Source organism: Penicillium manginii, assembly GCF_028828005.1.
Source record: "Penicillium manginii strain IBT 31320 chromosome Unknown utg000004l:1.0-7231830.0:1.0-7236170.0, whole genome shotgun sequence".
In the NCBI taxonomy this organism is placed as follows: Eukaryota; Fungi; Ascomycota; class Eurotiomycetes; order Eurotiales; family Aspergillaceae; genus Penicillium; species Penicillium manginii.
In genome coordinates, this window is record NW_026643105.1 from 1,714,269 (window position 1) to 1,739,214 (window position 24,946).

At 44.9% G+C, this 24,946-nt stretch overlaps 13 protein-coding genes across 13 annotated transcripts; 8 read left to right on the plus strand and 5 right to left on the minus strand.

Annotated features, from left to right (window-relative positions):
* Positions 1 to 255: 255 nt before the first annotated feature.
* N7533_004342 (uncharacterized protein) lies at positions 256 to 651 on the plus strand (the record flags this gene model as incomplete). The annotated part of the gene is given in 3 exon segments (XM_057100992.1): positions 256 to 317; positions 334 to 475; positions 526 to 651. 3 exon segments carry the CDS (start codon positions 256 to 258, stop codon positions 649 to 651), a joined length of 330 nt encoding a protein of 109 aa, XP_056960622.1.
* Positions 652 to 829: 178 nt separating this feature from the next.
* N7533_004343 (uncharacterized protein) lies at positions 830 to 1,646 on the minus strand (the record flags this gene model as incomplete). The annotated part of the gene is made up of 4 exons (XM_057100993.1): positions 830 to 1,095; positions 1,174 to 1,235; positions 1,314 to 1,411; positions 1,506 to 1,646. 4 exons carry the CDS (start codon positions 1,644 to 1,646, stop codon positions 830 to 832), a joined length of 567 nt encoding a protein of 188 aa, XP_056960623.1.
* Positions 1,647 to 2,287: 641 nt separating this feature from the next.
* N7533_004344 (MARVEL domain-containing protein) lies at positions 2,288 to 2,970 on the plus strand (the record flags this gene model as incomplete). Its single annotated transcript, XM_057100994.1, has 4 exons — positions 2,288 to 2,443; positions 2,489 to 2,601; positions 2,654 to 2,779; positions 2,841 to 2,970. 4 exons carry the CDS (start codon positions 2,288 to 2,290, stop codon positions 2,968 to 2,970), a joined length of 525 nt encoding a protein of 174 aa, XP_056960624.1.
* Positions 2,971 to 3,128: 158 nt separating this feature from the next.
* On the minus strand, positions 3,129 to 4,545 carry N7533_004345 (Zn(II)2Cys6 transcription factor domain-containing protein; the record flags this gene model as incomplete). Its single annotated transcript, XM_057100995.1, has 2 exons — positions 3,129 to 4,436; positions 4,489 to 4,545. The coding sequence occupies 2 exons, from the start codon at positions 4,543 to 4,545 to the stop codon at positions 3,129 to 3,131; spliced, it is 1,365 nt and encodes a 454-aa protein (XP_056960625.1).
* Positions 4,546 to 4,966: 421 nt separating this feature from the next.
* On the plus strand, positions 4,967 to 5,248 carry N7533_004346 (nucleotide-binding domain-containing protein; the record flags this gene model as incomplete). The annotated part of the gene is made up of 1 exon (XM_057100996.1): positions 4,967 to 5,248. The coding sequence occupies one exon, from the start codon at positions 4,967 to 4,969 to the stop codon at positions 5,246 to 5,248; it is 282 nt and encodes a 93-aa protein (XP_056960626.1).
* A 2,299-nt stretch (positions 5,249 to 7,547) lies between these two features.
* On the plus strand, positions 7,548 to 8,135 carry N7533_004347 (uncharacterized protein; the record flags this gene model as incomplete). The annotated part of the gene is made up of 2 exons (XM_057100997.1): positions 7,548 to 7,684; positions 7,784 to 8,135. 2 exons carry the CDS (start codon positions 7,548 to 7,550, stop codon positions 8,133 to 8,135), a joined length of 489 nt encoding a protein of 162 aa, XP_056960627.1.
* Positions 8,136 to 8,365: 230 nt separating this feature from the next.
* Positions 8,366 to 8,886, plus strand: N7533_004348 (uncharacterized protein; the record flags this gene model as incomplete). Its single annotated transcript, XM_057100998.1, has 4 exons — positions 8,366 to 8,399; positions 8,488 to 8,640; positions 8,689 to 8,698; positions 8,742 to 8,886. The coding sequence occupies 4 exons, from the start codon at positions 8,366 to 8,368 to the stop codon at positions 8,884 to 8,886; spliced, it is 342 nt and encodes a 113-aa protein (XP_056960628.1).
* Positions 8,843 to 10,445, plus strand: N7533_004349 (glycosyltransferase; the record flags this gene model as incomplete). The annotated part of the gene is made up of 6 exons (XM_057100999.1): positions 8,843 to 8,890; positions 8,935 to 9,056; positions 9,115 to 9,468; positions 9,722 to 9,789; positions 9,962 to 10,180; positions 10,237 to 10,445. 6 exons carry the CDS (start codon positions 8,843 to 8,845, stop codon positions 10,443 to 10,445), a joined length of 1,020 nt encoding a protein of 339 aa, XP_056960629.1.
* Positions 10,446 to 13,888: 3,443 nt separating this feature from the next.
* N7533_004350 (uncharacterized protein) lies at positions 13,889 to 14,354 on the minus strand (the record flags this gene model as incomplete). Its single annotated transcript, XM_057101000.1, has 2 exons — positions 13,889 to 14,137; positions 14,196 to 14,354. 2 exons carry the CDS (start codon positions 14,352 to 14,354, stop codon positions 13,889 to 13,891), a joined length of 408 nt encoding a protein of 135 aa, XP_056960630.1.
* Positions 14,355 to 15,350: 996 nt separating this feature from the next.
* On the minus strand, positions 15,351 to 16,307 carry N7533_004351 (peroxidase family protein; the record flags this gene model as incomplete). The annotated part of the gene is made up of 4 exons (XM_057101001.1): positions 15,351 to 15,678; positions 15,811 to 15,858; positions 15,956 to 16,148; positions 16,199 to 16,307. 4 exons carry the CDS (start codon positions 16,305 to 16,307, stop codon positions 15,351 to 15,353), a joined length of 678 nt encoding a protein of 225 aa, XP_056960631.1.
* A 1,756-nt stretch (positions 16,308 to 18,063) lies between these two features.
* Positions 18,064 to 19,316, plus strand: N7533_004352 (Zn(II)2Cys6 transcription factor domain-containing protein; the record flags this gene model as incomplete). The annotated part of the gene is made up of 2 exons (XM_057101002.1): positions 18,064 to 18,078; positions 18,192 to 19,316. 2 exons carry the CDS (start codon positions 18,064 to 18,066, stop codon positions 19,314 to 19,316), a joined length of 1,140 nt encoding a protein of 379 aa, XP_056960632.1.
* A 1,163-nt stretch (positions 19,317 to 20,479) lies between these two features.
* N7533_004353 (RTA1 domain-containing protein) lies at positions 20,480 to 21,452 on the plus strand (the record flags this gene model as incomplete). The annotated part of the gene is made up of 3 exons (XM_057101003.1): positions 20,480 to 20,627; positions 20,691 to 20,939; positions 21,007 to 21,452. The coding sequence occupies 3 exons, from the start codon at positions 20,480 to 20,482 to the stop codon at positions 21,450 to 21,452; spliced, it is 843 nt and encodes a 280-aa protein (XP_056960633.1).
* Positions 21,453 to 22,704: 1,252 nt separating this feature from the next.
* N7533_004354 (FAD-dependent oxidoreductase) lies at positions 22,705 to 24,830 on the minus strand (the record flags this gene model as incomplete). The annotated part of the gene is made up of 7 exons (XM_057101004.1): positions 22,705 to 22,875; positions 22,944 to 23,174; positions 23,239 to 23,919; positions 23,975 to 24,140; positions 24,190 to 24,210; positions 24,264 to 24,685; positions 24,747 to 24,830. 7 exons carry the CDS (start codon positions 24,828 to 24,830, stop codon positions 22,705 to 22,707), a joined length of 1,776 nt encoding a protein of 591 aa, XP_056960634.1.
* Positions 24,831 to 24,946: the final 116 nt, after the last annotated feature.

The window sequence follows — 24,946 nt, forward strand, 5'->3', positions numbered from 1 at the left end:
TTCAATCATTTTTCCTCGACCTATCATTCTTGCCACAAAATTCTGACGAATCAAGTATCCTCAGATTCTAGAAGCCACCGGACTTCTACTGTCGTGTGTTCTCCCCCGCGAATGGGTGACACTATCCCATTGAAGCACCCAGTCAGCGCTGTACATATCGTGTAAAAGGGAGAATTGTGACAAAATTGATGAAATACAAAACCGACAACCATGAAATTTGCTATCTAAGATAGTAAAGAAAGAAAGACCACAGTTATGGCTTGCCCGCTCCGCCAAATCCAGCATCAGGGACTGCAAACTAATCCCGAGAAGCTCGTGTACTCAATCGGATAGAGGGCAGATCTATGACCCGGATGACATTCGCGAGGTTGAGGATCTCTACAAAGACAGACTTGCTATTAGAGAACAGGTTGACTGGGAGGGTCGTCTAATTGGTCTGCAACTGATGCACCTGCGGGAATTCCAGGCTCTCAAAGTTAGACATATCGACGATGGGTTATCTGACGGATCCTCTGTATCCTCTAGAGCTCCTCCCAGGAAGATGATATCTGGGGCGGCTCACTCTGGAACTGGAGAAACACCGACGGGGGCTTGCTGGAGAAAATTTGGGACCCGAAGCTGAAGAGCAAGGGGGAAGAGGAGGGCCTTTGAAGACCAAAATCTTCAGTTTTCTCGTTTTCTACTAGTAGTTGCTGTGAAATTCTTCGATAATTGGTCTCTCATTTAGTACAACTAAATTGAAAATGCTTTTTCGATGACTTATGGATTATTGTCTTCTGTGATGAATACAAATACCACTTCTTTCACAGCTATACACAAGAAACTCTAATCACCAAGCAGCCGCCATAAATGCTGCAGCTGCACTACTCAAAACAATCCCGGGAACTGCGGTAATCCCGGGTATGCCGCCGGTGCTGGCTGAGGCTGATCCGCTCGCCGTTTGCGATGCAGAACCACCAAAGCTGGTGGAGGTTTCCTTGTTAGCAGTCTGCGATATAGAGTCCCCAGAGTTGGTGGCCTGAGAAGACTCATCGGTCTTCGTAGCAGATGATCCAGTCGGGGTTTTAGTAGCACCACCAGTGATGGTTACGCGGGCTGAACCAAAGAGTTATTTGCCCAAAGTCGTCGTGTTCATATACTTATAAGACTTCCCAGAGCGAGTGATCGGCACACCAATCGCACAGACAACAGACTCGGGGGCAATATCGCCCACGAGGCAGGGTACCGTGCCATATCTGTTCAACGAAAAGCATTAGCACGTGACCTCACGGGGACTCGAGTTTCTCTATAATGATACTGCTAGTTGTACGTACTGGTTATAAGGAGTCTCCATCGCGTATTCAACCAACGTAGGCCCAGCAGTATATAGCAACCCCGTAAGGTATGCGCAGTCGCCGGCATCAACTACGGTCTTATGGCAATTGGTAATACAGGTTGTGGTACCATCATTTTATACTAGGACTAGTCAGTTAATCCACGAAGTGGGCGATTCAGTCAATACGGACCACTGCTACAATGGAGCCCGTGAAGGATTGCGGTGGATCTTCTGGGTTGAAGCCGAAGCCGGCCATGAACAGCGATACAACGGAACTCTCCGCCGCCGCAAGTCCCAGGGTCGCCAAGGCCAGGAAAGTCTTGAAGCCCATTATGACTGTTATGGGAAAAGGTCTGCGATGGCGAGGTTTTTTTTTATCTCATGATGGTCAAAGGGGAGACCTCTTGGCGAAAAGATAGCCCGCCACAGGGTCCAGCCCAGCCTGATCAAGAATAGCGGGCGCCCCCAACTGGGTGGATAATAAATTCTTTCAAGGTCAAGAGAAGATAGACAGATTTAATACACGTTCAGCGAACGCTTTGTTAGTTTCTATTCTATTTTTTTTTTTTGGGGGAATAATCATTCTCTCTTGCTGTTCTGAAAGTTGGTGATGATTGGACTTTCGCTAACCGGCGAGAATTGTGCCTGGCGAACCATTGAATCGAATCAATAGCAACCAACAATAAACGAATACTAGTAGCTAAAACACAGAGATGGACGAATTAAACTCTTCTCTGATAATACTTGTTCCATTGGATTCATTCATTCAATACTTACCGCCAATGACTAATACTGTGCCTTGACTTCGGGTCACTCAATTGTGGTGAGATCATAGACTTCGAAGCCAAGCAACTACTAGTAGTACATATAGTATTCAAGCTCCATCCAACTTCAAACACTTGCAAGTCATCTCTCACTGGCACTGACATATTCTCATAAAAGAACAAATTTCACAAAGCCTGATTTTTAATTATGGAAAGAACGGAAAGTTTCCATGGCCATCCTCTCGGCGCAGTCGGCTGGGTCGCTCGTGCCCTACAAGTGTTCAGCTCGATTATCGTCCTGGGCATCACAGCCTGGGCTGTTACAGAAACAAAGACGGTCACCGTCATATATACTCTAGTCATTGTATGTTGCTTGGATTATCTTATTTGCATCTCTAACAGAATTCAGTCGGTCTTAAGCTTACTCGCTGCCGCTTGCTCGGGTCTCATAAGCTGCGTGGCCAGAAAACGCAGATGGCATGTCTTGATACTAATGGTGGCTGACGGCGCGCTTTCATATCTGTGAGTACTTCATGGAAGCTGTCTCCTCCTAGCCCTGCTAATCATTTACTAGATGGCTCACTTCATTCATCTTTTTGGCGCTTGATTTCAATCGGGTCAGCTGCCATATTAATCGCTGGCATGGAGAAACGGTTTGCAGTCGGCAATACACTGCCGAGGCATTCAGTTTCACTGCATTGTATGTGAAACTCCTAGGAGACACTCTTACTATCATTCGGATAGACTAATTATGATGGCAGTTTCACGACGTTTTTGGGCTTGGTTCTTGAGATTCTTTTTGTCTACTATGCAAGGCCGAGAACCGTGCTTTCCAAGGAGCAAACTGAGCAGCATCTGGCTCAGAATTTGAACGAGGCCGGTCTGATGTGATTGCAGTGTTGAAATCTCTTCCTGGTAGTTTCGCCATGCTTCCGCAGTGAAAACAGCGAAATGGCTTGGTATTTCATCTGCCAGGATAGTTCTGTATTAAACGCGATTCATGTGTAAATTTTTTGATTCTTGTTATTGAATTATTATGCAGATACCGATCATTCTTGTAGGACCAGCATTCCCATGGATAAAGCAAGTCGGTCCGGTCCTTCCACAAGCTTTTCTCCAATGATTCTATCACTCGCTATGCAAGTCTGGTTGAACTTTTGTTGCGGGTAGTCACCTTCCATAATAATACCTTTTTGATAAGCCCCCAATGAGCTCAGTAGTCGATTTAACAAATCGATGGCCATATCAATGCCCTGCAAGGAAAAATTTGCGAGGAGATGAACCACCGGGCCAGGAATAGGACCGACGAGGTCTGGCCTATTCCCAAGCGCAATTCCCTGAGAGAGCAAGATGCACAGCTCGTTTTGTAGCTTGCAAAGATTTGATATTACAGTTGAAAGTACTCCAACTAAGAGCCTCATCTGAATAATATCAATTGTGCTTCCTGCAAGCATGTCACGCACTCTTGCCACCAGGCCGGGGCAAAGGATTATTTCATGAAATGCATACTCCACTAGATCACCAAGCTCACTTCCTTTCCCACGCTCATTCTCTTGCTTCATCGATTGTATGATCACAGATCTCCAGGCAGGTTCGGCCAGAAAGCATGGCTCGCCTCGAAGTAGAGCATCCGCCACAAGAAAGGCCCGGAAGGAGATCAGCAATGTCCTGCCAACTCCATCGCGGTGCGCGTCAGGCCCTCGGTGTTGAAAGAGAGCAGCAATTCCACTAGAATGTGCCAGCCAAGATTGTTCAAAGGACCCATCTATCATTTCACAAATACCCAACAGAACCGCAGTACCCAAAGTTTGATCTGATTTGACAGTCCTTGGATTCTGAATCAACTGTATCAATGCTTGTATCCCTCGAATGTACATTGCACGCCCGAGATCCATCTGTTGGCTGTCCTTGTCCCTTTGACCTCTGTTCACTGTGCATAATGTAGAAGCAGCCCACATGAGGGCATTCGTCGGAGTATCGCTCTGCTGACGCATGAAATCCATAAAATTCACTTCCATGCGGTTACTCCATGAGTAGTAGAGGCCCGGGAAAGTGACGTCGACAAAATCGCAGAACAACTCCTTTTGCTGTATACATATAGACCTTTGAACAAGAGTAGGTGCTAGGCATTCATCGATACTCGCAACCACCTTCTTGCTGTTGTTGCTGCTACTACCGCTGCCGCTGCCGCTTTGGATGCCGTCTTTTGGTGATATTTTACTTGGCCGAGATTGAGGAGTAATCTGCCGGTCGCTTTGGGTCATGGAAAAATGGAAAAACTTTGTTGGTTTCTCATAGCCGGGGCATTGCAGACCGCGGATCTCGCAACGCTTGCAGAGGGGCCGTCTTTCATCGCACTTGGATGGTGTTAGCGGCTGAGAGACCTAGGCAGTCACAAGCACTCCTCACCTTGATCCGTCGCCGAACACAATACTGGCAGCCCTTACTGTGAGGCACGCCCACCATGGCGGGTAAAGTTAGGAAGATGATAAGCGCAACAGGGCGCGTTTTCTGCTTGGTCGCATGCCAAGACGCCTTCCCCCGCAGTCATCGTGATGCCAAGCCTCATTGGCCCTTTGGTCATCATCCTTGAAGTGCCATGCAGACAGCCCCGTATGACAATGGGCAGTTGATTGGTGGAGATGGTATTGTTTAATTATAAAGGGTAAAAAGGGCGAGAACAAACAAAGTAGAAACACCTTGGTTGCTTTTAAGGTCCTGCAACCCTAATTTGTCTGTTTGGGAAGTTCAAAAGAGATCCTTTTTTAGCCTTCATAAATTCAGCGTATTTTTATAGAAACTGTCGACACTCCGCAAATCATCCTCTTCCCTACAAGAAAATCCTAAACACAAGGTATACACCGATCTCACTTTACTGCAGAATGAAATGAAACTGTCGTCGCGCTGTGTGGGTGCTTTCCGTGTTCCATCGGCATCAGTATGGCCGTATAGGTGGATCACAGACGTTTTGGGAGGCCTCATCGATACCAAAAAGATCAACGTCCAGACAAACACTACGGTCACTTCGATTCTGGACTCTACGACCTCTGAATATGCCATTTTGCGCACCGACAGGGGTGAGCTCAAAGCCAGAAACGTGATTCATGCGCAGAATGTATGGGTTAGTCATCTCATTCCGGAACTTCGACCATTTGTCTCCCCTGTCTGAGTCAATGTGGTGCATTTTGGAGCCGTATCAGAAGACTCGAACTTGAGTGTTGTTGAAAAATCATCTTTAAAGTTGGATAGCAAATATTTCTCTTTCGGTGCTACAGCCCAGATTCGAGTGGAGCTGTGTGTTACTGTATCTCGAATGATGCGAACGTCGTTGAATCGCCCCGCGAAGTGATTATTGTGCCCCTAGATTGTCGAACAAGACCTTCGCGTAGCCAGAAAGCCCCAATAGAAGATCCGAGCTACATGGAAGTGGAACAGAAATGAAAGTGAAACAGACATGAAAGTGGAACAGGACATGGAAGTGAGTCAAAGTACAATATGATACTCGCCAGATATGTGTCATTGAGTCGAGACCTCTCTAGGTGACATAATACCGGACAGTAAAGCGCATGATTGCCATACCCTTGATTTCTCATACTTTTCAATATGTCGACTCTTCTGAGTAACACTAGGCCTACTGGTCAAACCCGGAAACATCAATTTTGGGACTGTTGTGAGCCTGCTGTAACATGTGAGTCTTGTAAAAGACCATCACAAGAACATACCGGACGGGATTAGTGACTGACCAATACCGGCAGAGTTCCGAAAAATCTGGGTCAACAGGTTGGACGGATAAAAGCACCCAGTATTGACACCTTCTGCATAGAAGTGGCCATCTGAGAAGTGGCGATCGGGGCAGGCAAGCCGCGTTAAAATTTATGCTTCCATACTCCACGGAACAAAGCTCTCAGCGAAATCAAAAAGATCTTCTGTGGACGTTCCTTGAATGCCAGGTAAAACAAACGGCCCGAGAGTTTCCAAACTTGAGTAAAAAATCTGCACAGTTATATTCTGTATGTAGCGAAAAATTAGGACAAGAGAAACCATACTTTTCAATATTTATAGATGGTATCGTTGGTAATGTAAAAGCGAAGGGCAGGTGTAGTTGACCATCTTCACTTGGCCTTCTCGAGCTGGAATACGATATCGTCGAGAGACGAGATATGGAGCGGTAACTTCCGCTTAGACAGGGGTTATACTGAATGACCTTTATCGTTTCTGTTTTGTATGGTAATTTCGTACTCCTAATTTTACGGCTGCGATAAACTGTCGCTAGCATTGCGACTAGATTTGATCGCGGTATTCTCGACTTATTATTGGATTATGGTGGACGCTCGAGGTCCGTGCTGATCCCAATCGTCGGAGTAAAATAGCTTCAGTTTGTACAATGTACGAACGGCAGTGCCAGATAGACTTAGTTCATCAGCGGTGTTTCGATTTGTATGGGCAATACTACCAGTAATTTTGGTTGCTAGGTATTCATGAAGCCTCTAAAGCGTTCAGTCCAATCACTCTCAGCTCATTTGGCCACTTACTCCTATTGTGGGCCCTACCGTGCATGTGCGATGTCCGAATTCACGCTAGTCTTGATTGGTGGTTGATCCCTTAGGGCAAAGATCATTTCGCAGTCAAGAAAAGAGGAGGGATATTTCTGAGGAGCTCAGTACGGAGGCACAACATGTGCATTTTGTCATTGATATTCTGGTTTTTTGGGCCTCTCTCAATTGTGTGGATACCTTCCTTTTTCAGTTGGAAATTTTGATAGCAATGCCAAGGGGCGCTTCAACCAAGTAACCAAATAATGGGCATATAGTGGCAAATAGTCACAGTTCCACGGGGTTAGAAAACTTTGTCGGTTTTAGCACGACATGGAGAACACACATTTTTATCTGGCTGGCTGGCGACATGTGGAGTTCAAACACCCTGTTTGACTATCAATTTTGTCGAATCTGATCTAACGTACGGAGCACGACTTGTCCTCTTTGTTCGACCGGGTGTGTTGTAAATACCAGTTGGTGGAAATTTGTTTAGTATATGAGGGCTCCGCCCAACAACCCATCATCTCTAAGTAATAATAGGATTAGGATGAACTTGGGTACCATAGGTTAGGTTGGTTACAGCCGAACAAAGTGGACTCATTTTGTGTCTACAATTAGTAGTGATTACGTGTACGAGATGTACAAAGCCAAATTCAGTATTGTATCCGCTACTAACCAGCCAGCCCCACGTACTTTTAGTATCGCCGAATTCGTACTTTACTAGTGGTTGTTCTCAAGTTTGAAAATATGGATAACTATTGGTACGGAGTATATAGAAGCAGGGAGATTCTGTTCCATTTTCATGGGACTTACAAGACAAGTTGGCCGACCGCTGTCGCTTCTCCACAATCAACAAAGAGACCTTGCTTCCTATAATTCCGCGGATGGCGCTGTCTTTCACCCATCTATCCCTTCACTCCATGCCAAATACAGATGTCGCAGCCACGAGTAGTTGGTACTGAACCGGTGGAACTCCCTGCTGATGTTCCTGGCTACGTGAAAAAGCCGCCACCATACTCACTGGTTGTGGAAGATGAGTTGACGCAAGAAGCTGGTAGTTTGCAAGGTGGGTGATAAATATGTTTATCCTATTGGTCAAAACCAAATAATTGAATATTCCTCACAATCAATGGCCGCGTCAATGTCAATCTTGAGTCGAAGGTCGCCAGAACCCTCGCAAAGATCATCAACTTGCAACAAGAAGATGTTCACAATTCTCCCCTTCACTACAACTCCGAAGTTGCAGAGAAGGTCTCATCTTGTGAATTCAATCTCAATATAGTGATCCAGATCGTTGGAAGCAGAGGAGATGTGCAGCCACTTGTTGCACTCGGAGCAGCATTGAAGAAGGATGATCATCGTGTTCGTATCGCCACTCATGATGTATTCGTGGGATTTGTTCATGAAGCAGGACTTGAGTTTCATCCGATCGGTGGAGATCCACCTGAGCTTATGGCATTCATGGTCAAAAACCCCGGCTTGATCCCACAAATGAAGACATTGCGAGATGGTGAAATTTGAAGAAAGCAGACCATGATGGCGACGATACTTAAGTGTTGCTGGAGTTCTTGCTTAGATGATGATCCTTATACCGAAATACCATTCTTCGCAGATGCAATTATCCCTAATCCGCCTAGCTTTGCTTACATTCATTGTGTGCAGATAATGGGAATTCCAGTTCATCTAATGTTTACAATGCCATGGAGCAGCACTAAAGCATTCATCTTCTTGCAAACTTATGTTCATCAAGGATGAATACCGCGACAGCAAATTGGATTTCATATGGTGTGGTTGAATGGTTGACGTGGCAGGGGTAAGGTATTTTCTCTTGTGCTATCACCAAGGCCTTTCCACTAACTCTACAATAAACTAGGAGATGTGATAAATAAATGGCGCTTTTTTATAGGTCTGAATCCTCTTTCTTCAACGGAAGGACCTAGCTTGGCCGAGGCTCTGAAAGTCCCCTTCACTTACTGCTGGTCGCCTGCACTGGCGCCAAAGCCACAGGACTGGCCATCTCATATCGGTACTTATATATTAAAAAACCCTCTGGCAAGATACTAATGTTTTATAGATGTAGTTATGTGGGGCTTTCTCCAGGGAGCCTCCGCCATATACTCCGTCGAGTGAACTGGCAGGATTCTTGAAATCCGGACCACCACCGATCTATATTGGTTTTGGTAGTATTGTGATCGACGATTCCCAAACCCTCATCAATACAGTACTAAATGCGGTCTCACTTACGGGAGTTCGAGCCGTTGTATCGAGTTGATGGAGTAAGCTGGCTGGGACCTCAAGCCCAAATGTCTTTTATATTCAGGAATGTCCACATGAGCGGCTTTTCCAAATTGTCGCTGCTTTTGTGCACCATGGTGGTGCTGGCACCACTTCCTGTGGCTTTAAAAATGGTGTGCCAACGGCTATCGTGCCCTTCTTTGGAGAGTATGTGATGAGTTCGAAATCTTCTGGAAATCCCACCAATGCTGATGAGTTCATTCAGCCAGCCATTCTGGGTCCATATGATTGCGAGATCTGGTGCTGTCCCTAGTCCACTAGCACATGCTACTCTCACCCTGAGAAAGCTAGCACACGCTATTCAGTTCTGTCGGACGCCTGAAGCAAAGGTTGCCGCCCTTGAAATTGCACAGAAGATGCAGACAGAGATCGGTGTCGTGTCCGCCGTGGACTCTTTCTATACTAACCTCCCACTGAAAAAAAAAATGAAATGCAAGGTGCTTCCTGACCAGGTCGCAGGCTTGGTGTATAAGAAACGGAAGAGAAGGTTCCAGTTGTCAAAGGTCGCAGCTCAGGCCTTGATTGAGAGCAGGACAATAGAGGAGAGTCACATTCAAAGGTACGTATTTTGCCTGCAATCCTCAGCCATACTCATGGATATGTTGTTCCTAGCCTTGGTAGCGCTGAGATAAATCCCATTCACATACAAAACTGCCGTTGGGATTCATTGACAGCGATTCTGTCCGCCTCTATTGACACGGGATCCAGAATGTTATTATCCACCGGCGAGATGATCTACAATCCTTATAAGTAGCACAGGCGCGGTCGTGCCCCAGACAGTTCTGAGGAGCAGAATTTACGTGTTCGTTCAGTGCCAGGCCGAAGATCACCATCATCACACTCAAGAGCGCCGCTTCCCTGGGAAGATCCGAGCTTTTCAGTTGCCGATACTTTGGACGCTAAACACACAAGAAGCGAAAAGCGCAATCCCCTAAATGTAGCGGGAATTATGGCAGGAGCAACTTTGAGAGGATTTGGAAAATTCAGTGCGACGTGCTTCAAAGGTGTAGTGGTTGACATTCCATATGCAGGAACCTAAGGGTTCCGACAAGTGCCTCGATTATACGCAGAGCAGCCTAAGGCGTACGAAGCCATAAAATACTGGAAAACTGGAGCCGTTTACGGTGGAAGGAATTTTGTCGACGGTATGGCTGACGGCTTTACCGGCCTCTTCACCCAGCCTATCAAGGGAGCCCAAGAGCGGGGTGTAGTTGGAGCAGCTAAGGGGTTCGTGAAAGGCACACTTGGATTGGCAACAAAGGTACCCTCAGGTTAGAGACTGGCCCTTAAAATTTGAACTTAGTTCAGCAGCTAAAATGCCACATAGCTGGTCTAGGACTGGTCGCTTATCCATTCCATGGAATAACCAAGAGTATCGAGTCTGCCCTGGATGCAAAGAATCGGAAGAATATTTTTTCTGCACGATTGAAAGAAGGGGAGTACCAGACAGAAACCATGCATTTGACTTACGAGGATAAGTGCATGATCATCGAAGGATTTGAAAGGGTCCTCCGCGCCGAAGACTTATCCCCATAGTTATTCTCTTTGATGATGGCTAGTTTCTGATGGATGCAACCTCTTCTCTAATATCGGGGGCTGGGATAAACTGTTGATATCGAACAAGGTAAGGAATTGTATGGCTACTCGGCTGGGATTTTGTCTCATTGGATTTCACCGACTTGCATATTGGAGAGCGAGGTACTTAAATGGCTTTTGGGAGGTTTAGAAGAGAGATAGCTAGAGAATTCAATACAAGAACACGCAATTCATTCACCGAGCTATAATGAGAGGCAGAATTGTCGGTCAGTAGTAAATTAGATTTTGAAGAGATGAGGATTTGGTCGTCAAATGAGAAGAAGGTGGGTGGGTACCTAGGTATCAAATACAAACCAACAGTGTAAGGCATTAGGTTTCGGAGTGATACTAGTTTGAAACTTGACATGCTCATTAACCGTCTAATTCCATGTTCAGGTAGATCATGTAATCATTTCTTTGTAGGTACATTTTTAATTAAATTGGCTTCTTTTCAGTGTCCTTCGGACACTCCAGTCCTTGACTCATATTATTCTTCAAATCATATTGATTGTCACAAGACCAAATTCATAGAAACATATTTACAACCAGAGGCCACACTAGGAAGCGGAAAGGAGCCCTTCATAACAACTAACAGAGCTCCAGGGTGCTCGCTGGCCTTTTCCATACTTCCTTTCTCTAACCACATAGTAGTACCCGGAATACCGGCCGCCACGCATGCAAGGCCGACGAAGAGCCCAGTAGTCCATGGAGGTAGATTAAATCTGTTCATTGCCCACATACAGGCTGCAAAACAAAATTGAAATATTGTGTTCAGCATGTTACCCCAGACCACTGTGTCCATTTTCCATAAAGCCGTATAGCGATCGATGGTTTGATTATCTGCTTTGATGATAGAAAACTGGGAACAAGCCCACTGGTGCCCTTGAAAAACCAATTTGCGTGGAATTTCGCAAAAGAATTGATACCTTTCTCTTTGACACTCTCTGATACACCAAGGCGCCAGAAAAACCAGTGATAAAAGCCCCGCAATCTCCAAGGAGCGAGGCCAAAGCCAGTCACACAGAATAAGGCATTCAAAATCTAGGAATCGATTTCTATCCAGATCCGACGAGGTGAAATATGGCTGTTGCAGTCTGGTATACACATGGCAGGTGCGGCGTTGCACATCAATAAAAACAACATGCCTCCCCATGCAAACACATTCAAGCCATAAATGGTGATGCAGGCCCCCAATGGGGTAATGACCCATCGTAAAAAGGAGTGCATTTTAGTAGTCCGTGTTTCAGAAGCGCAAGGCTCGACTGTGTCGTTTGCTCCTGCCTTGGATAATAGTCAGAAGAAGTTTTACAACAGAGGAATATCTACCAAAAGATTTGAAAGGCTAATCCGATCACCAGCGGAAGAGACCGAATTAATGCTGAGGCTGGTTCCGTGCATTTTTGGATTCAAATACAAAACGCCAGCAATATGAAGTTGAATGTAAGGGTCTATGGTTCGAGATTGGAGTTTGTTAGCTTTGGGGCGTATTTCTAGATATCAAGAATATAAGAGGATGTCAGTTGCGATTTAGGGGTTGAACAAGGTACTCAAATAACATGTGATGGCGAGAAAAATGTACTACTTGCAGATATTTTTAGATCGAATACCTATTTTGGTAGTGATTCTGAACCACTCTGTCGAAATTTGCAAACGTATACATCACGGCACGGCTTTACAGAACGAGTACTCCTCTGTATTCGTAACGTAACAGGCATATGGACCCGAATTCTGCCGTAACCCCGGCGTACCGTTGACAGAAATAAAACTATGGGAGGTGAGGCCTGCGGATAAGCCACGATGCCAAGCTAGTCCCGAAAGGGAAAGAGAGTCTAGTTCGGATTGTTACAGGCTAGCTGGGTTTTACTGAGGCCTGAGGGCTCAGGCCCCAGGTTGCTGAGTCAGCCAGTGCCCACCGTGCCTGCCATGTAGATAGCTTCTCTCCATAGCATCTTCATGTCACCACCATCTTCAGTCTCTCATGCGAGTATCCTCATCCTGTGCCTCCAGTAGGTTTTCCAAAAAAAGGGTACTTTTGATTTACAGATTTGTAGCCAGGCAATAGTCTCGATTTTATCCTTGGCGAAAGGGCTGGTCAGTGGAGAACATATCAGATTTTTTTTGAAAAAAGTTTCTTGCCCATTTCGCAGGCAACGAATTATCCGGAAAGTGACTCCATTCCAACAACCGTTTAAGGCCTTCAAAGAACATCAGTTCCGCATTGAGTAAATTTTGGTGACGAGATCCAAAAGGCGTATCATGGCACGTGGATGTCAACTCTGGAACTGTGACCCCAAGGGACAAATTTCAACAATCGAGATCCCTCAGATGAGACAATCTTGCATTCAGGTCCCCGTACGGAGTACTCCGTTCGTAATCCTGGACTGATCTACATGTATTCGAATAAAAGGTAATGATGACCCTGTTCTATTTCAAAAAGAGGAAATCGTTACGAATACGAGGGCTTATATGTACAATACAACCCGAAACAAGGGCGTTCAGGGTTGGTTAACTGGGTAATATTGGAGTTGACCTCTCTTATCCGTAATAATTACTATTTGAATCACTCTGGACCAGATCTGCGCTTTGACCAGACCAAATCCCTTCCCCTCGCGTTGCTTCAAAGGTCATCGAATATTTCGGGCGGTGCCCATTGAATATTGGATACTGATAGAAACCTCCACTGTATGCATCACTGGGGTCCTTGGCTGACATAATCCATACGACCAGTGATAGGTTCAGAGTCATAATTCTTTTAAGCTGTTCTAAAGTCTAATCTTCATGTGATACCCAATCGGTATCGGTACATGCGGGTTAGGAATCACTTAGAACTAAATTTGAACCATGACTTATGTCTTCGTATCGCCAGTAGACTAGAGGGAAGGACATCTATCGAGGTAGCGCAGGATTAAGATTCCCGAAGGCTCCCTTCTAACCAGAACCTATAATGGAGTTGCTGGTTCGGGATCCTTCGCTTTATTCAGGGCTCTCCATCTTTTCGAATTCTGTATTCGAGCTACCCGTGACTTGCTGCACTGTCTGAACAGGTGAATTGTGAGACACTGGCGTGATAATTGGTGGCGTTAGAAATTTCACTCTATGAGTACAGTCAATTTAGTATGTGAACACCTTATCGACACAAGTACCAACAATACATCAAAGTAACCGTACATAAAATTTAGATCTAAATTGGGTAGCCGGCATTTTTCTGGCTAAACAGTGTAAAAAACAAAATATCAAAATGATCAAGCTCAACGTATCATCTTGAGTCTCAGACGCAGCCCGGAACCTTGGCTGAACCCTCGTCAGGAAGCACACCATATTTTTTGAAGTGACTCCTGATACGGAAGCAAACATAGCAGTCAAGGAAACTGCATGCACTAGAGAGAATGTCAGTGAAAATATCACTATAGGCAACCATAAAGCTCAACATACCATAATATAAGCACCAGAATGATAATAATTACACCTAACACACGACTGGTGGTACTATGGGCCGCCGCAGTACCCATGATACTGATGATAAACAACGCAAACCAGAATACAGTGTCGATCAAAGTGAGAATCTTGTTTACCTTTGTGCTAGCCCATCTTTTGAAGCGCCTCACATGGGCTGTCGTCAACTGATAAGCAAGAAATACGGCGGATTTTACACACTTTGGAGAATCAAGCGTCAGCACTTAAGTTCTACAAACCTGACTGGTTCACGCTTACCACCGCGATTCCCCATGTATTCGTTCTCGTGGAGGGAGTGCCTTTATTGGCTATTCGGGCAATAATCAGGATCAAAGTCACCGCTAGGAAGGATCCAATGGTTATGTCGAGCCGAAATTTATTCCTCCGGGTTGGTTCAATAGGCATTCGGAAGTTCATTCTGACGTTCAAAGGTTTCCACACGGTGTTGTTCGAGGTTACTCTTAGTCGTCGAATAGTTATAGCCACAAGTGTGTTGAATAAAGCAGTGTGTATAGTAGAGATGCCTGAACAACTGACAGTAACTTTAGCATTCCGCGGGTATTTATAGTAGTGCATTATGCACTGCCCAGCCAACAATACTGATTCTTTTGAAAATTTCAAGCCATCTTTTGTCCGATAGACCAAGGGGCTAGGCCGAATACGAATTTGTCATTTCATGTTCATCTTAATGTTACCGAGTTCACTCGGCTATTCTTGGCAATAAATCGTATTCGTAAGTTTTGCCGAATCTATTCTTTTGCCCTTGATACCGAGTTTAGGCATTAGAATTGGCCACATACTATGTAGCCTATTGACTAATTCGAAGTGCAATCTCTAGTCCACAACCCAATTATAGGTATAGTTACACGGGCCACGGATGGCATGAATAAGGCAATTGCTACGAAAGCGAGCGACTCCTGAATTGTGGAATTGGACGCGCAGAATCTTCAAAAAATAATCTCGGAACGGTGCATGTGAAATGGCTCGTTAAACTAGGAATATCACGAATAATGTAGCCTGGCGCAAGTTCTGTGTATTATGAACAAGCATAGGAATACGACCAGACGGAGATCATATACGTAATCCATGGATTAGTAGCTGGAGTCAAGCACTTATCTATTCAGTGCAAAGCTATCTTAGGTGGTAAAAGCCTACATTTTCTACCGGAGACTGGGGTTATGGCCTGAGCACCTCTGAAAACGCTACTGTACTCGAGACGTTCGATAATCATGATGGGTAGCGTAGTATCTCTGAGTGATTCAGAGCTCGTCTCGAACGTGGCTTTTGGATGGGGTCGAGGGGTGATCAGGCTCGTAGCCTTGTCGATAAATTGGGTAACTCGCATGATGTCATCGAGGGATATGCCTTCATCAGACTTCTTCCAACCTAACTCGATCGGAAGGCGTTCGTTTACTAAGAGTCCAAGATATCAGTATCGAGGTCGGCCTGGAATTTTCGTTTGTACTGACTGAAGAAGTATTCTACCAGCGTCCGATTAACCTGGCCTGATGTGGAGTTCCCAAAGGCAATGACCGGTGCAGCAACCTCACCAAGGCTAAACTGTTCAGTCTTGGAGGTAAATTTGTACTGCGGGTTGAATGCCTTTGAGTTAATTTGGCGGGCGATCTTGCTATTGGCCAGCATGGCGGGAGTGAGGATTTCAGCAGTCCAATATTCCCTGCTCTCGTTGAAGATGGTCTCGTTGAAGATGTGGTTGCTTCCGAAGAAGTCATCTGCTCGACTAATGAAAGTTAGTATGAAGATTAGTCTAGAGGCGTTAGGAGTAGTTCCGTGGCAGATAAAGTAGGCTTGGCACTAGCTCAACGAAGATGCAAAGTGTGTCAAATAGAAAGAAAGAAATCAAAAGGATTACCTCAAGCTTCCATCATGCTCCAAGACATTGTGGCGGTTCAGATGGTCCCTAGTCGTTCAATGTCAGATAAAAACCTCGCGGCCGTCCCCATAAGAAACTGGCAACCGCAATGATTCTAGTTGCTCGAGAAGGGCAAGAAACTCACAAAGTGAAGTGTGTCGCATTTTCCTCTGGGTTGGCAACCACACCCATGTCGAACATCAAACTGGAAAGTGAAGCCTTGAAATTCAGAGCATCATGGAGACCCTCGACAAGAGTCTCTCTTGTGATGTTTCTCCCATCATGCGGGAGAAACCCGTGGTTTGCGAGTGTGTTCATCATTGGGCAGGGACCGCGAACTACTAAAATTAGCATTAATTCTTAGCTTAAAGGGTATTGAGATAATTACAGTCATTGCTGCCCGCAGGCTTCCAGTGCGCAGGGGCTGCCTTTCCAATACCGTGGCCCGCATAGGCGGACATCCAAGGAAGGGTAACAAGCAAGTATTCTATCTTCATTTTTGAAATGGGTGGCAAAATAGTAAATATAGATCAAGCTTCACCAGATCAGTCCTTATCAACGACAATTAGTGAAGAATGGAATTGCAGTAAAAGTTAAGATCAAGGTGGGATGGGGATGGTGTCGAACTATCTGATAAATGATTGCACGCCGATCGTAATACTTGGAGGACTGGAAACTTATAGTTGCCCAAGAGGTGGCTCGGGGGAACCTTTAGCCGATGATTCGCTCGACATAGCTTTGCACAATACAGAGAAGACTGTGTCAATGTGGGTACATTGAATCTGTAACAGATACGCAGTATGTACTGTGCGAGGATATGCAGATCCTTGTAGAATATTTCTCGGTGTTGCTCACCATAGACACCAATCAGAGAGATTGCATTACGAAAGACTGGTCCGTTCGTACTAGTTGGCCAACCAACCCAGCGAAATGGTTGAAACAAAGTCCTCGTATTCGCAAATAAAACTGGATTGAGACTAACGGTTTTTACGCTATCCTTTAAAAACACTTTTTGGTACTATCTGGATAATTTCTATCTGGACACCTGTTGATATGTCAAGAATACGCTACTAGGGTAAAAATTACGCACGCACAGTTTTAGCACTGTACACCTGTCAGCTCTGATATTCAGGAGATATTTCCAGACATGGTATCTGATACGGGCACGAACCCCTATCCTCAGAGAGGTCAGGATTACTGCTCAAAAGACCCACAGGAGGATACAGGTGAGAGAATGACTTGATAAGGTTGCACGAGAAGCATTAACTCAATATGGTCATCTTGCTCGCCTTACTTGTTGGCTGTCCCGCTATTCTTCATCACTTAGGTCAATTTTTAGGCTCAACTGAAGACGGCATTATTATTCTACCGCAAAAGACCATAGTGTTTCAGAATATATTTGACAGAAAAATCACTAACGTTTTATAGATCAAAAACAGAAGACAGAAGTCCTAATCAACCGGAATACATAAACCAGGCTGGTGGTTCCAGGCAGCTATAAAAATTGATATCTAGAAGGGGAAAGAACAGAACATTTTATTTTAGATAAAACTAATTAGGTAAACCATTTTATTATAACCTTTAATGGTATAATTATTTCATTAGATGAAATCTCAAGTGTAAGTTTTGGTTCAATAGGGAGTAATATAATTTCCTAGATAATACTAGTTCCATATAAGGATGTTAGGTTTACTATGTACTAGTCATGTTTCAATATTATCGAGAGCTTTTTGGTGTGGCGGGATCACCGAAGAAAATAGCAGCGAATGAGCGATGGTTACAGACTTTTGGGGTGCCACTGTATACCAAGCCTCTTGACACTGTGACATCTATTACACTGCAGCAGTTGGTGGTGTGGAGCGAGCAAAGAAGGGAAGGCAGCGTAGGTAGGACTTTTAGTCGTGTCACCCGGGTCCATATTTGTATGGAGATCGCTAGTAATTTGGACGCAGGTGACAGATGACCTTAGTGGCGGTCGGAATAAAATACCATCAAACACTAGTGGTACCTCCATTGCCCTGTTTGCGGCTGCGGGTGTGGTCCCTCGTATTCGCGAAAGTAACTATATCCGGGAGAACCCCCCCCGCGCAGTTCAGTCGCCTCAGCAGGATCCCCGTTGAAGTTCTCTCGGGCGCAGCATCCCGCGTGAGCAAGTTTCTCGTATCATGCCGACAAAATTCTGAGGAAAAATCCCCGCTCTCTAAAAGCTTCGTACTTGAATGCCGATACGCCGCTCCCATCCAAAATCCCGCCATGGGTGCAGCAGTTGTAAGCAAAGACGAGTTAAGGTATGATCTCATAAAGTCATTAACAACCCTTTTTCGCTTGAAATTATGTCTTTTGGGCCTGGGATTTATTCGTGTACTAATTTCTTCTCGCAGTGTGACGAGGCCAGGCCTGTTTGCAAAAGCTGCAGACGGCGAAACGATGAAAATACCTGCGTCTACACTACCCCAGGCCCATTCGCTTTTGCTAGGGCATCACCCGGATCACCGCGGAATGCCCCGCAGAAATCGATTTCATTAAGGAGTGATGGTGGCAGTGCTTCCGATCGCCCCTCCCTGGCCTTCCAGAATTCTTTCGCTAGCTATAGTGGCTCGGCGTATGCTCCAGCGATTAATTTGCAACATATGCAACTCGAGCTGCAGTGGATAAAACATACCCACAAACTATTCGCTCGCAGTGAAGAGACTAGAGAGGTGTGGGAGATACTTGTGTTACAAGAAGCCTTCCAAGCACCATTCCTGATGCATGGCATAATAGCACTGACCGCATTGCACTGGTCACATGAGCATGGTGATACTCAGGAAGCAAAGTGGCTTTCAATGGCAGTGGCGCATAAAAACACCGCTTTATCTATGTTTTCAGAATATCTAAACGATATCACGGATTCTAATGCCAAAGCAATGATGAGCTTCGCCGGCATAGCTGTGGCCTTCAGTTTCGCGAGTACTTTGATCTGCCCTGGTCCCGACGATGGTCCTTGTCTGCGTTCATTAATCGACGTTTTTATTCTTGCACGAGGTGTTCAGGCAGTTGTGAACCAGGCGAGTGAGTTTCTCCATCACAGCAATTTTGCGCCTCTTTTCAATATTGCCTCACCCGAAGTGACTATCCCGGATGAAACTCTAAAGGCTTTCGATTGCCTGGAAGAGTTGAATCGCCAGTGTTATGAATTCTCCTCTGAGCACAATATACAATCATACAAGGAAGTCATCGCATCATTACGAGATCTTGTTAGTTTCACCTATGCAGAGCCTACCTCCCTAACGCTTGCTGCAGGGTGGGCTATTCGATCACCACAACACTACCTAGAAGAGCTCAATAACCGTGCACCACTTGCACTGGTGATTCTTGCTCATTACTGTGTGTTTTTACATCGAGCCCAAGATAATTGGTGTGTTGGATCTTGGGGCTACGCAGTATTTGAAGAGATCCAGTCGCTACTAGATCCTGGTTGGAAATCACATATCGGTTGGGCAGTTAGGGAAATCATTTCCAAATAACTTTTGAATCTAATTAATCTTATGCTATTCAGACCATTTTGACGTTTCTTTTGTCGAAATCAGTGTCAGGAGTATACTTGTTGGGCAAATACATTTCCCTCATTATGGCAAATCCTCGTCATAACTATTATGACAGCGAAGTACCATGAAGAGCCCCTCAATTCGATTACTATGAGACTTTTCTCCACGGTCTCTGAAGTGATCAACCGGGGATTGCGTGTTGATTAGGTTTTCCGTCACAGGGTCTACATCCATCCCAACTCGTAACTGATTAGCACTTCTTGCCTAAAGAATGGATAGCTTAAATTATTTCTCGAATGGCCGTTCAAATATCCCGATATTTCGCTGGTGTTACTCTGACTGCTTTGATTTCGAACATAGCAAACAATACCAAAACAATGAGATCAGGGTCCGTGGTCCCTAGCTAACTATCATCAAGACAATAATTCACCTATTGATACTCCCCCTGCCTCTGTTTCAATTATATGAGAAGTGATTAGAGTGTATGTAGACTATCTTGGCCGATTATCTTTACCAAAAAGCATCGGTTCCTGCCTCAGGGCGTATTTTTACTCACTCTGCACCCTCTTGTATGAAGGATTTGGATGTGATCTGCTACAATATCTGTATTTTACACACAATTCAAAGATACTAGTGTCTGTATTTATTTGTAATAAACAAATGAGATCAAAATCCTGCACTTTGATACTGTTTTCATACGATGGCCTGCTTTGAGACGCATAAAGGGGGTCATGAGAAATGGAAAATCTCTTTTCTCACGCTGGTGGGTCAAAATTCAAGCCTAATAAAGCCTCCAAGCCTCATTTGTTCGCTGAAAACTGTATTGCTAACTCACTCGACGCATACGGAGTAGAAGTGGAGCAGCCTCGACTCGGATGGACTATGGAATCGTATACTCTAGCGCTTGAATACTCCTTGATTTCGGTATGTATCAACTTGAAATACCGTCCCAATCGATTCAGAATAAATTACCTAAATATATATAGCTTCTGCCCCCTTATATGCTGTGAAAGTAAATAAACTTCAGGGCTACTTTCAAGGTTGCATCACTTTTTCCTGCACTGGATATTCCTGTCAAAACTTAGAAGGGGCATTCTTCTTCTCCACAAAGCGGACTATTTCGAATGGGATTTTATTGAGCCATGGCATACAAACTGTATCATTACGACCCCTCTTCGTCTGCGGCAATACCTTTCGCAGCACTTTTTGGGCTGGTCACGATTGTACACCTTTTCCAAATGGCTCGGGCCAAAGCATGGTTCATGACTCCAATTATTATCGGCAGTACCTGTGGGTATAATGGATGCGAACAAAGATGAAACTGATTCACCGCTGACTTAATCTTCATTCTAGTCGAGGTAGTTGGTTATCTTTGTCGATACATCAGCGCAACAGAGACTCCAGATTGGACTACAACGCCCTATATCGGACAGAGTCTTTTGATTCTATTAGCTCCAGCTCTTCTTGCCGCATCGATCTATATGATTCTTGGACGACTTATTGTTTCACTTCATGCGGAGGGTAACTCTCTGATTCGGCCATCATGGTTGACAAAGATCTTTGTGATTGGAGATGTGGTCTCATTTCTCATGCAGTGTGGAGGTATGTTCAAACCTGATGCATACGGAATTAATTGGGATCCCCACAATGCTTAAATTCCTGTTTATAGGGGGAGGCTTCTTGGCCAATGCAAAGGCTCAAGAAAAGGTAAAAATGGGGGAACATATGATTCTAGGAGGTCTCTTCGTCCAGATAGCATTCTTCGGCTTTTTCCTCATAGTTTCCATTGTGTTTCATCGGAGGATGCTATCGACACCTCTGCACTACACGAAGCAAAGCGAAAACTCTTGGCTCAGGTGCATGAAATTTTTATATGCAATTAGTGCTTTGATCATGGTTCGATCGATTTACCGTGTGATCGAATATATTCAAGGCAGCGACGGCTACCTCCAAAGTGAAGAGGCTTTCATTTACACCTTCGATGCTGCGCTTATGCTTGCTTGTTGTCTAATTCTCAATTTCTTCCACCCTAGCAAGTTACTGGTCAAACGACAAGCCCCGCTTCAGAAAATCGAGGAAATTGAATTGTTCAACGGCGGTTGGAGATCTCAGTAGACGTTTTGAAAGCCGAGGATGTTTTTGGTGAGGTTCACAACAATTTAGATAGCATGCAAAAGGCGGAGGATCGCACTTAGATTATTCGAGCTTCAAGCAACCTATGCGCGGGAACCGCAGAAAAAGAATATAACATTCATTGGGATGGAAATAGTGGACGCCTATCTTGTAAACAATCAAACCTATTTCCAGAATTGATAGACAGAAAGTAAAAAGGTGCCTGAGGCTCTAACTCCTGATCAACTGCTCGAGATCAGTTCCCCCACTTCACTAGTTAGGTACAAATAGAACATACCTGGTTCATTAGATTGACTCCCATTTTGTTAACCTTCTAAATCAGCCTATCCTCCAGATAAATCCGTCGATTACCGCACTGGAAAGCCAATTGTTTCGAATTAAATGCCTGTTTCAGCTGTTAGGCTCTGGTTGTACGTTGCTAGATGTAATCAACCAGATGGTTGCTATTACTATTGCGGGTGTGATGCCTCAGGTGTTCACCTAGGCATCGACGCCTATTTGTATTTAGTTCATTCCGTTCTAGTGTCTCCTCTCTTCTTCCTCCTCTCCTCAATCTTATTACTTTCTTCGATCGCTACCACATTCCACCTTCGTATGCTTCGTGCCTGAGCACCTTCACAATAGACATTTACCTTTGATCCGAGTCTTGGCATCTTCTCCTCATCCCAAGCTTGACATTCTCGTTCAATTCTAGTGCTTTGGTTTCCATTTGTCATAGTGTTAGAATATCTTCCAATCTACTTTCCAGTACTATCCCAAGTCTTGATGGATCCAAGTTTGTTGGTAGTGAGAAAGGAAGTTCTGTAGCTTCCGCTACCCTAATAATGAAACGAGAGATCAGTGAATGGCCACATCAAGTGATGATAATCAGTGTCAGCAGATACATGATTGCAATGAGAATCCATAGTTCATATGAATATCTTGTTTATTATTGATGGTCTTCTTTGGTCTTAGAGCTATTCCCAGTCCTCTGCAGTCATAATTAGCCAAGTGAGAATAAGAACACTTGGGGTTTCAGAGTAAGATTAACGATGTCGCCAATGTTGATTGAAAAGTTAAGCGAATACCCTAGAGTACAAGAAATTGATATACAAGTTACATCTTCTCCAAGCCGAGCCAACCAAGATAAATAGTGTAACAAATCATGGTATTGGACGATTTGTTTATGATCTGGCTCAGTGGTAGCTCATTTGTGGTTGCTGAAATATTCAAGAGCTAACCAGATAGGTTGCTCTTAGAGAGCCTTGCACAGCGAACCGTTTTGCTTCTGAGAAAACTTCTCGCTACCAACACAGGTTCGGCACCAGAACAGGTTGTCTGGGTCGTACTTCTCTTTGATGGAAAGAAGACGAGGGTAGTTAGGCCCCCAGAACGACCATTGCCAATTCGGCTCATAGGGGTCCGCCTACAAATACCAGTCAGCTACTAACCTCTCAAGAACATGACTGATATGAGTCAAGGGAATGAACTCACTTCGTTTATGTACGCTCCGCTATCGGGAGCCAGTTGACGGAGAGCATAACCCTTGTCCCAAATCATGTTGTCGATGGTCTTCTCGGCAACATCACTTGGCAATGTGTCGTTCCAATTCTGCTCCGAAATAAGGTGGACAACGGTGTCACGCCAGACCGGGTTCAGTGCATTGTCAGCGGGTTTCTTTCCGATTGTCATCGTTCCTGATATTGACGGGTTTGTGACGCCATTCTGGAAGAAATTTCTCCTGTTAGCTTAAACTGTCTGCCTGGGCTTTTTATGATTCATATTGTACCTTGGACGAAAGTTCATTAGGTCCTATCTTCTCCAATGTTTGTGCGAAAAGACCAGTATCATCAATGGCCTTACGTGTAACAAGTCTTGAAGCACGGACAGTTTGTCTTTTTCCAACGTCAGTGGAAGCTGTCAATGAGCCCAACTGTTCGATAAGCTGATACCAAGTGTCCGTATAAAGCTCAGATATTTCGGTTTTGACCAAATAATCAACCTTTTGAAGTGCCGTTTCCAGTGGAAGGACTTTCTTCCTTCCATCTTGAGCACTTGTGGCATTGTAAACGAAGACCGTGTTATGCCAGAGCATGGGGTTACCAGTGATGGTATAATAGCCAGCGTATCCCATGTCCTGTAGGTCGGCCATTTTCTTGTGCAGGCGTGCCACAGTAGTCCACCATTGCTTGGTAGAAGTTCCATTTTTTGGCGAAACGTCAAAGTTGATGACAGCGACGGATGGCATGGGATAGGCCTTGACTGTCATGCTAATAATGACACCGAAAGTGCTCCCACCACCTCCTCTGATAGCCCAAAATAGGTCTGAATTTTCACACTCATTGACCTTCATAATATCACCTTGCGGAGTGATGACCTCTGCTTCGATGATGTTGTCAGACCCCATGCCATAGATACCAGTGCCGTATCCATGGCCACCAGCAACTGACCAGCCAGTAATGCCAACATCCTGTCTATACGTTAGCTGCGACGCTTGAAAAGATCGGAGTGCATCATTATAATACCATGTTGGTTCCTCCGACGGAAATAGCGTCATGCTTTTTCATTGCTTCGAAAAGCTCGCCATCCTGGAAACCAGCACCAACTGTACCGGCCATGTGAGGTTCAGTCCTCTCACATGATTTAAAAGACTTGTGGAACTTGAAGTCTTTCATGTTATGAGTCCAGATCCTATAGAGGTTAGCTTTCATCTCTTGATAGGCGAAAACCAGTAAGATACCCAAGGCTGCCGTAGGCGGAACTATTATAATTTCAGTAAATCGTGTATCTTTCCGAGAAATTAGTAGAACTAACCTCTTTTCCGGGTTGTGACCGGTGTTCTTGACGTTTATTCTAAGGTTATTCTTAGCCGCAAACTTCAGCGCGCTTTGAACGTGCTTTGCCGTAGTAGCATTTATGACATAGGGTGAGAGTGTGCCGAGAGAACAGCCCTTGGATTCGGCATCAGGATCTCCGCTTATGCCAGTTCCATCTGGGTAAAGAGGCGGACAGGCGTCCCATGACCAAGTCGGATCATGAACACTGAAGGGGTTGCCCGAGTGGAAGGTATCAGTAGTCCATTCCGTGAGAATCTCTTTGCACTTCTTCTCGTTGTATTCTTCGCGGGATTTATAGCAGACTGCGGCCGGAGGAACGGTCTTGAGCAAACGTCCGGAGACTGTTTGGTTAAGCGCGTCCCACTCCTTTACGGATGGCCAGCACGGGTCGGAGGGTCCCTGTAACTGATTAGTGACCAGGAAAGGAGGAAAGGGATCGGATTAGCGAAATTTTACTGACACATTTGCAATCGTCTTTGCCATCTGAGGTGTAGACAGAGCTACTCAAAGTAGTGACGAGGAGGGACCAAAGTGCTAGACGCATTTTGCAACTGTTCGAAGGCTTTGAATGTACTATGTATTGGTAGTAAAATCCAGGGGTCAAGACTCTATATTTATATGCCCAGGTGTAGACAGCACACGTTGGATTGTCCGTAATCG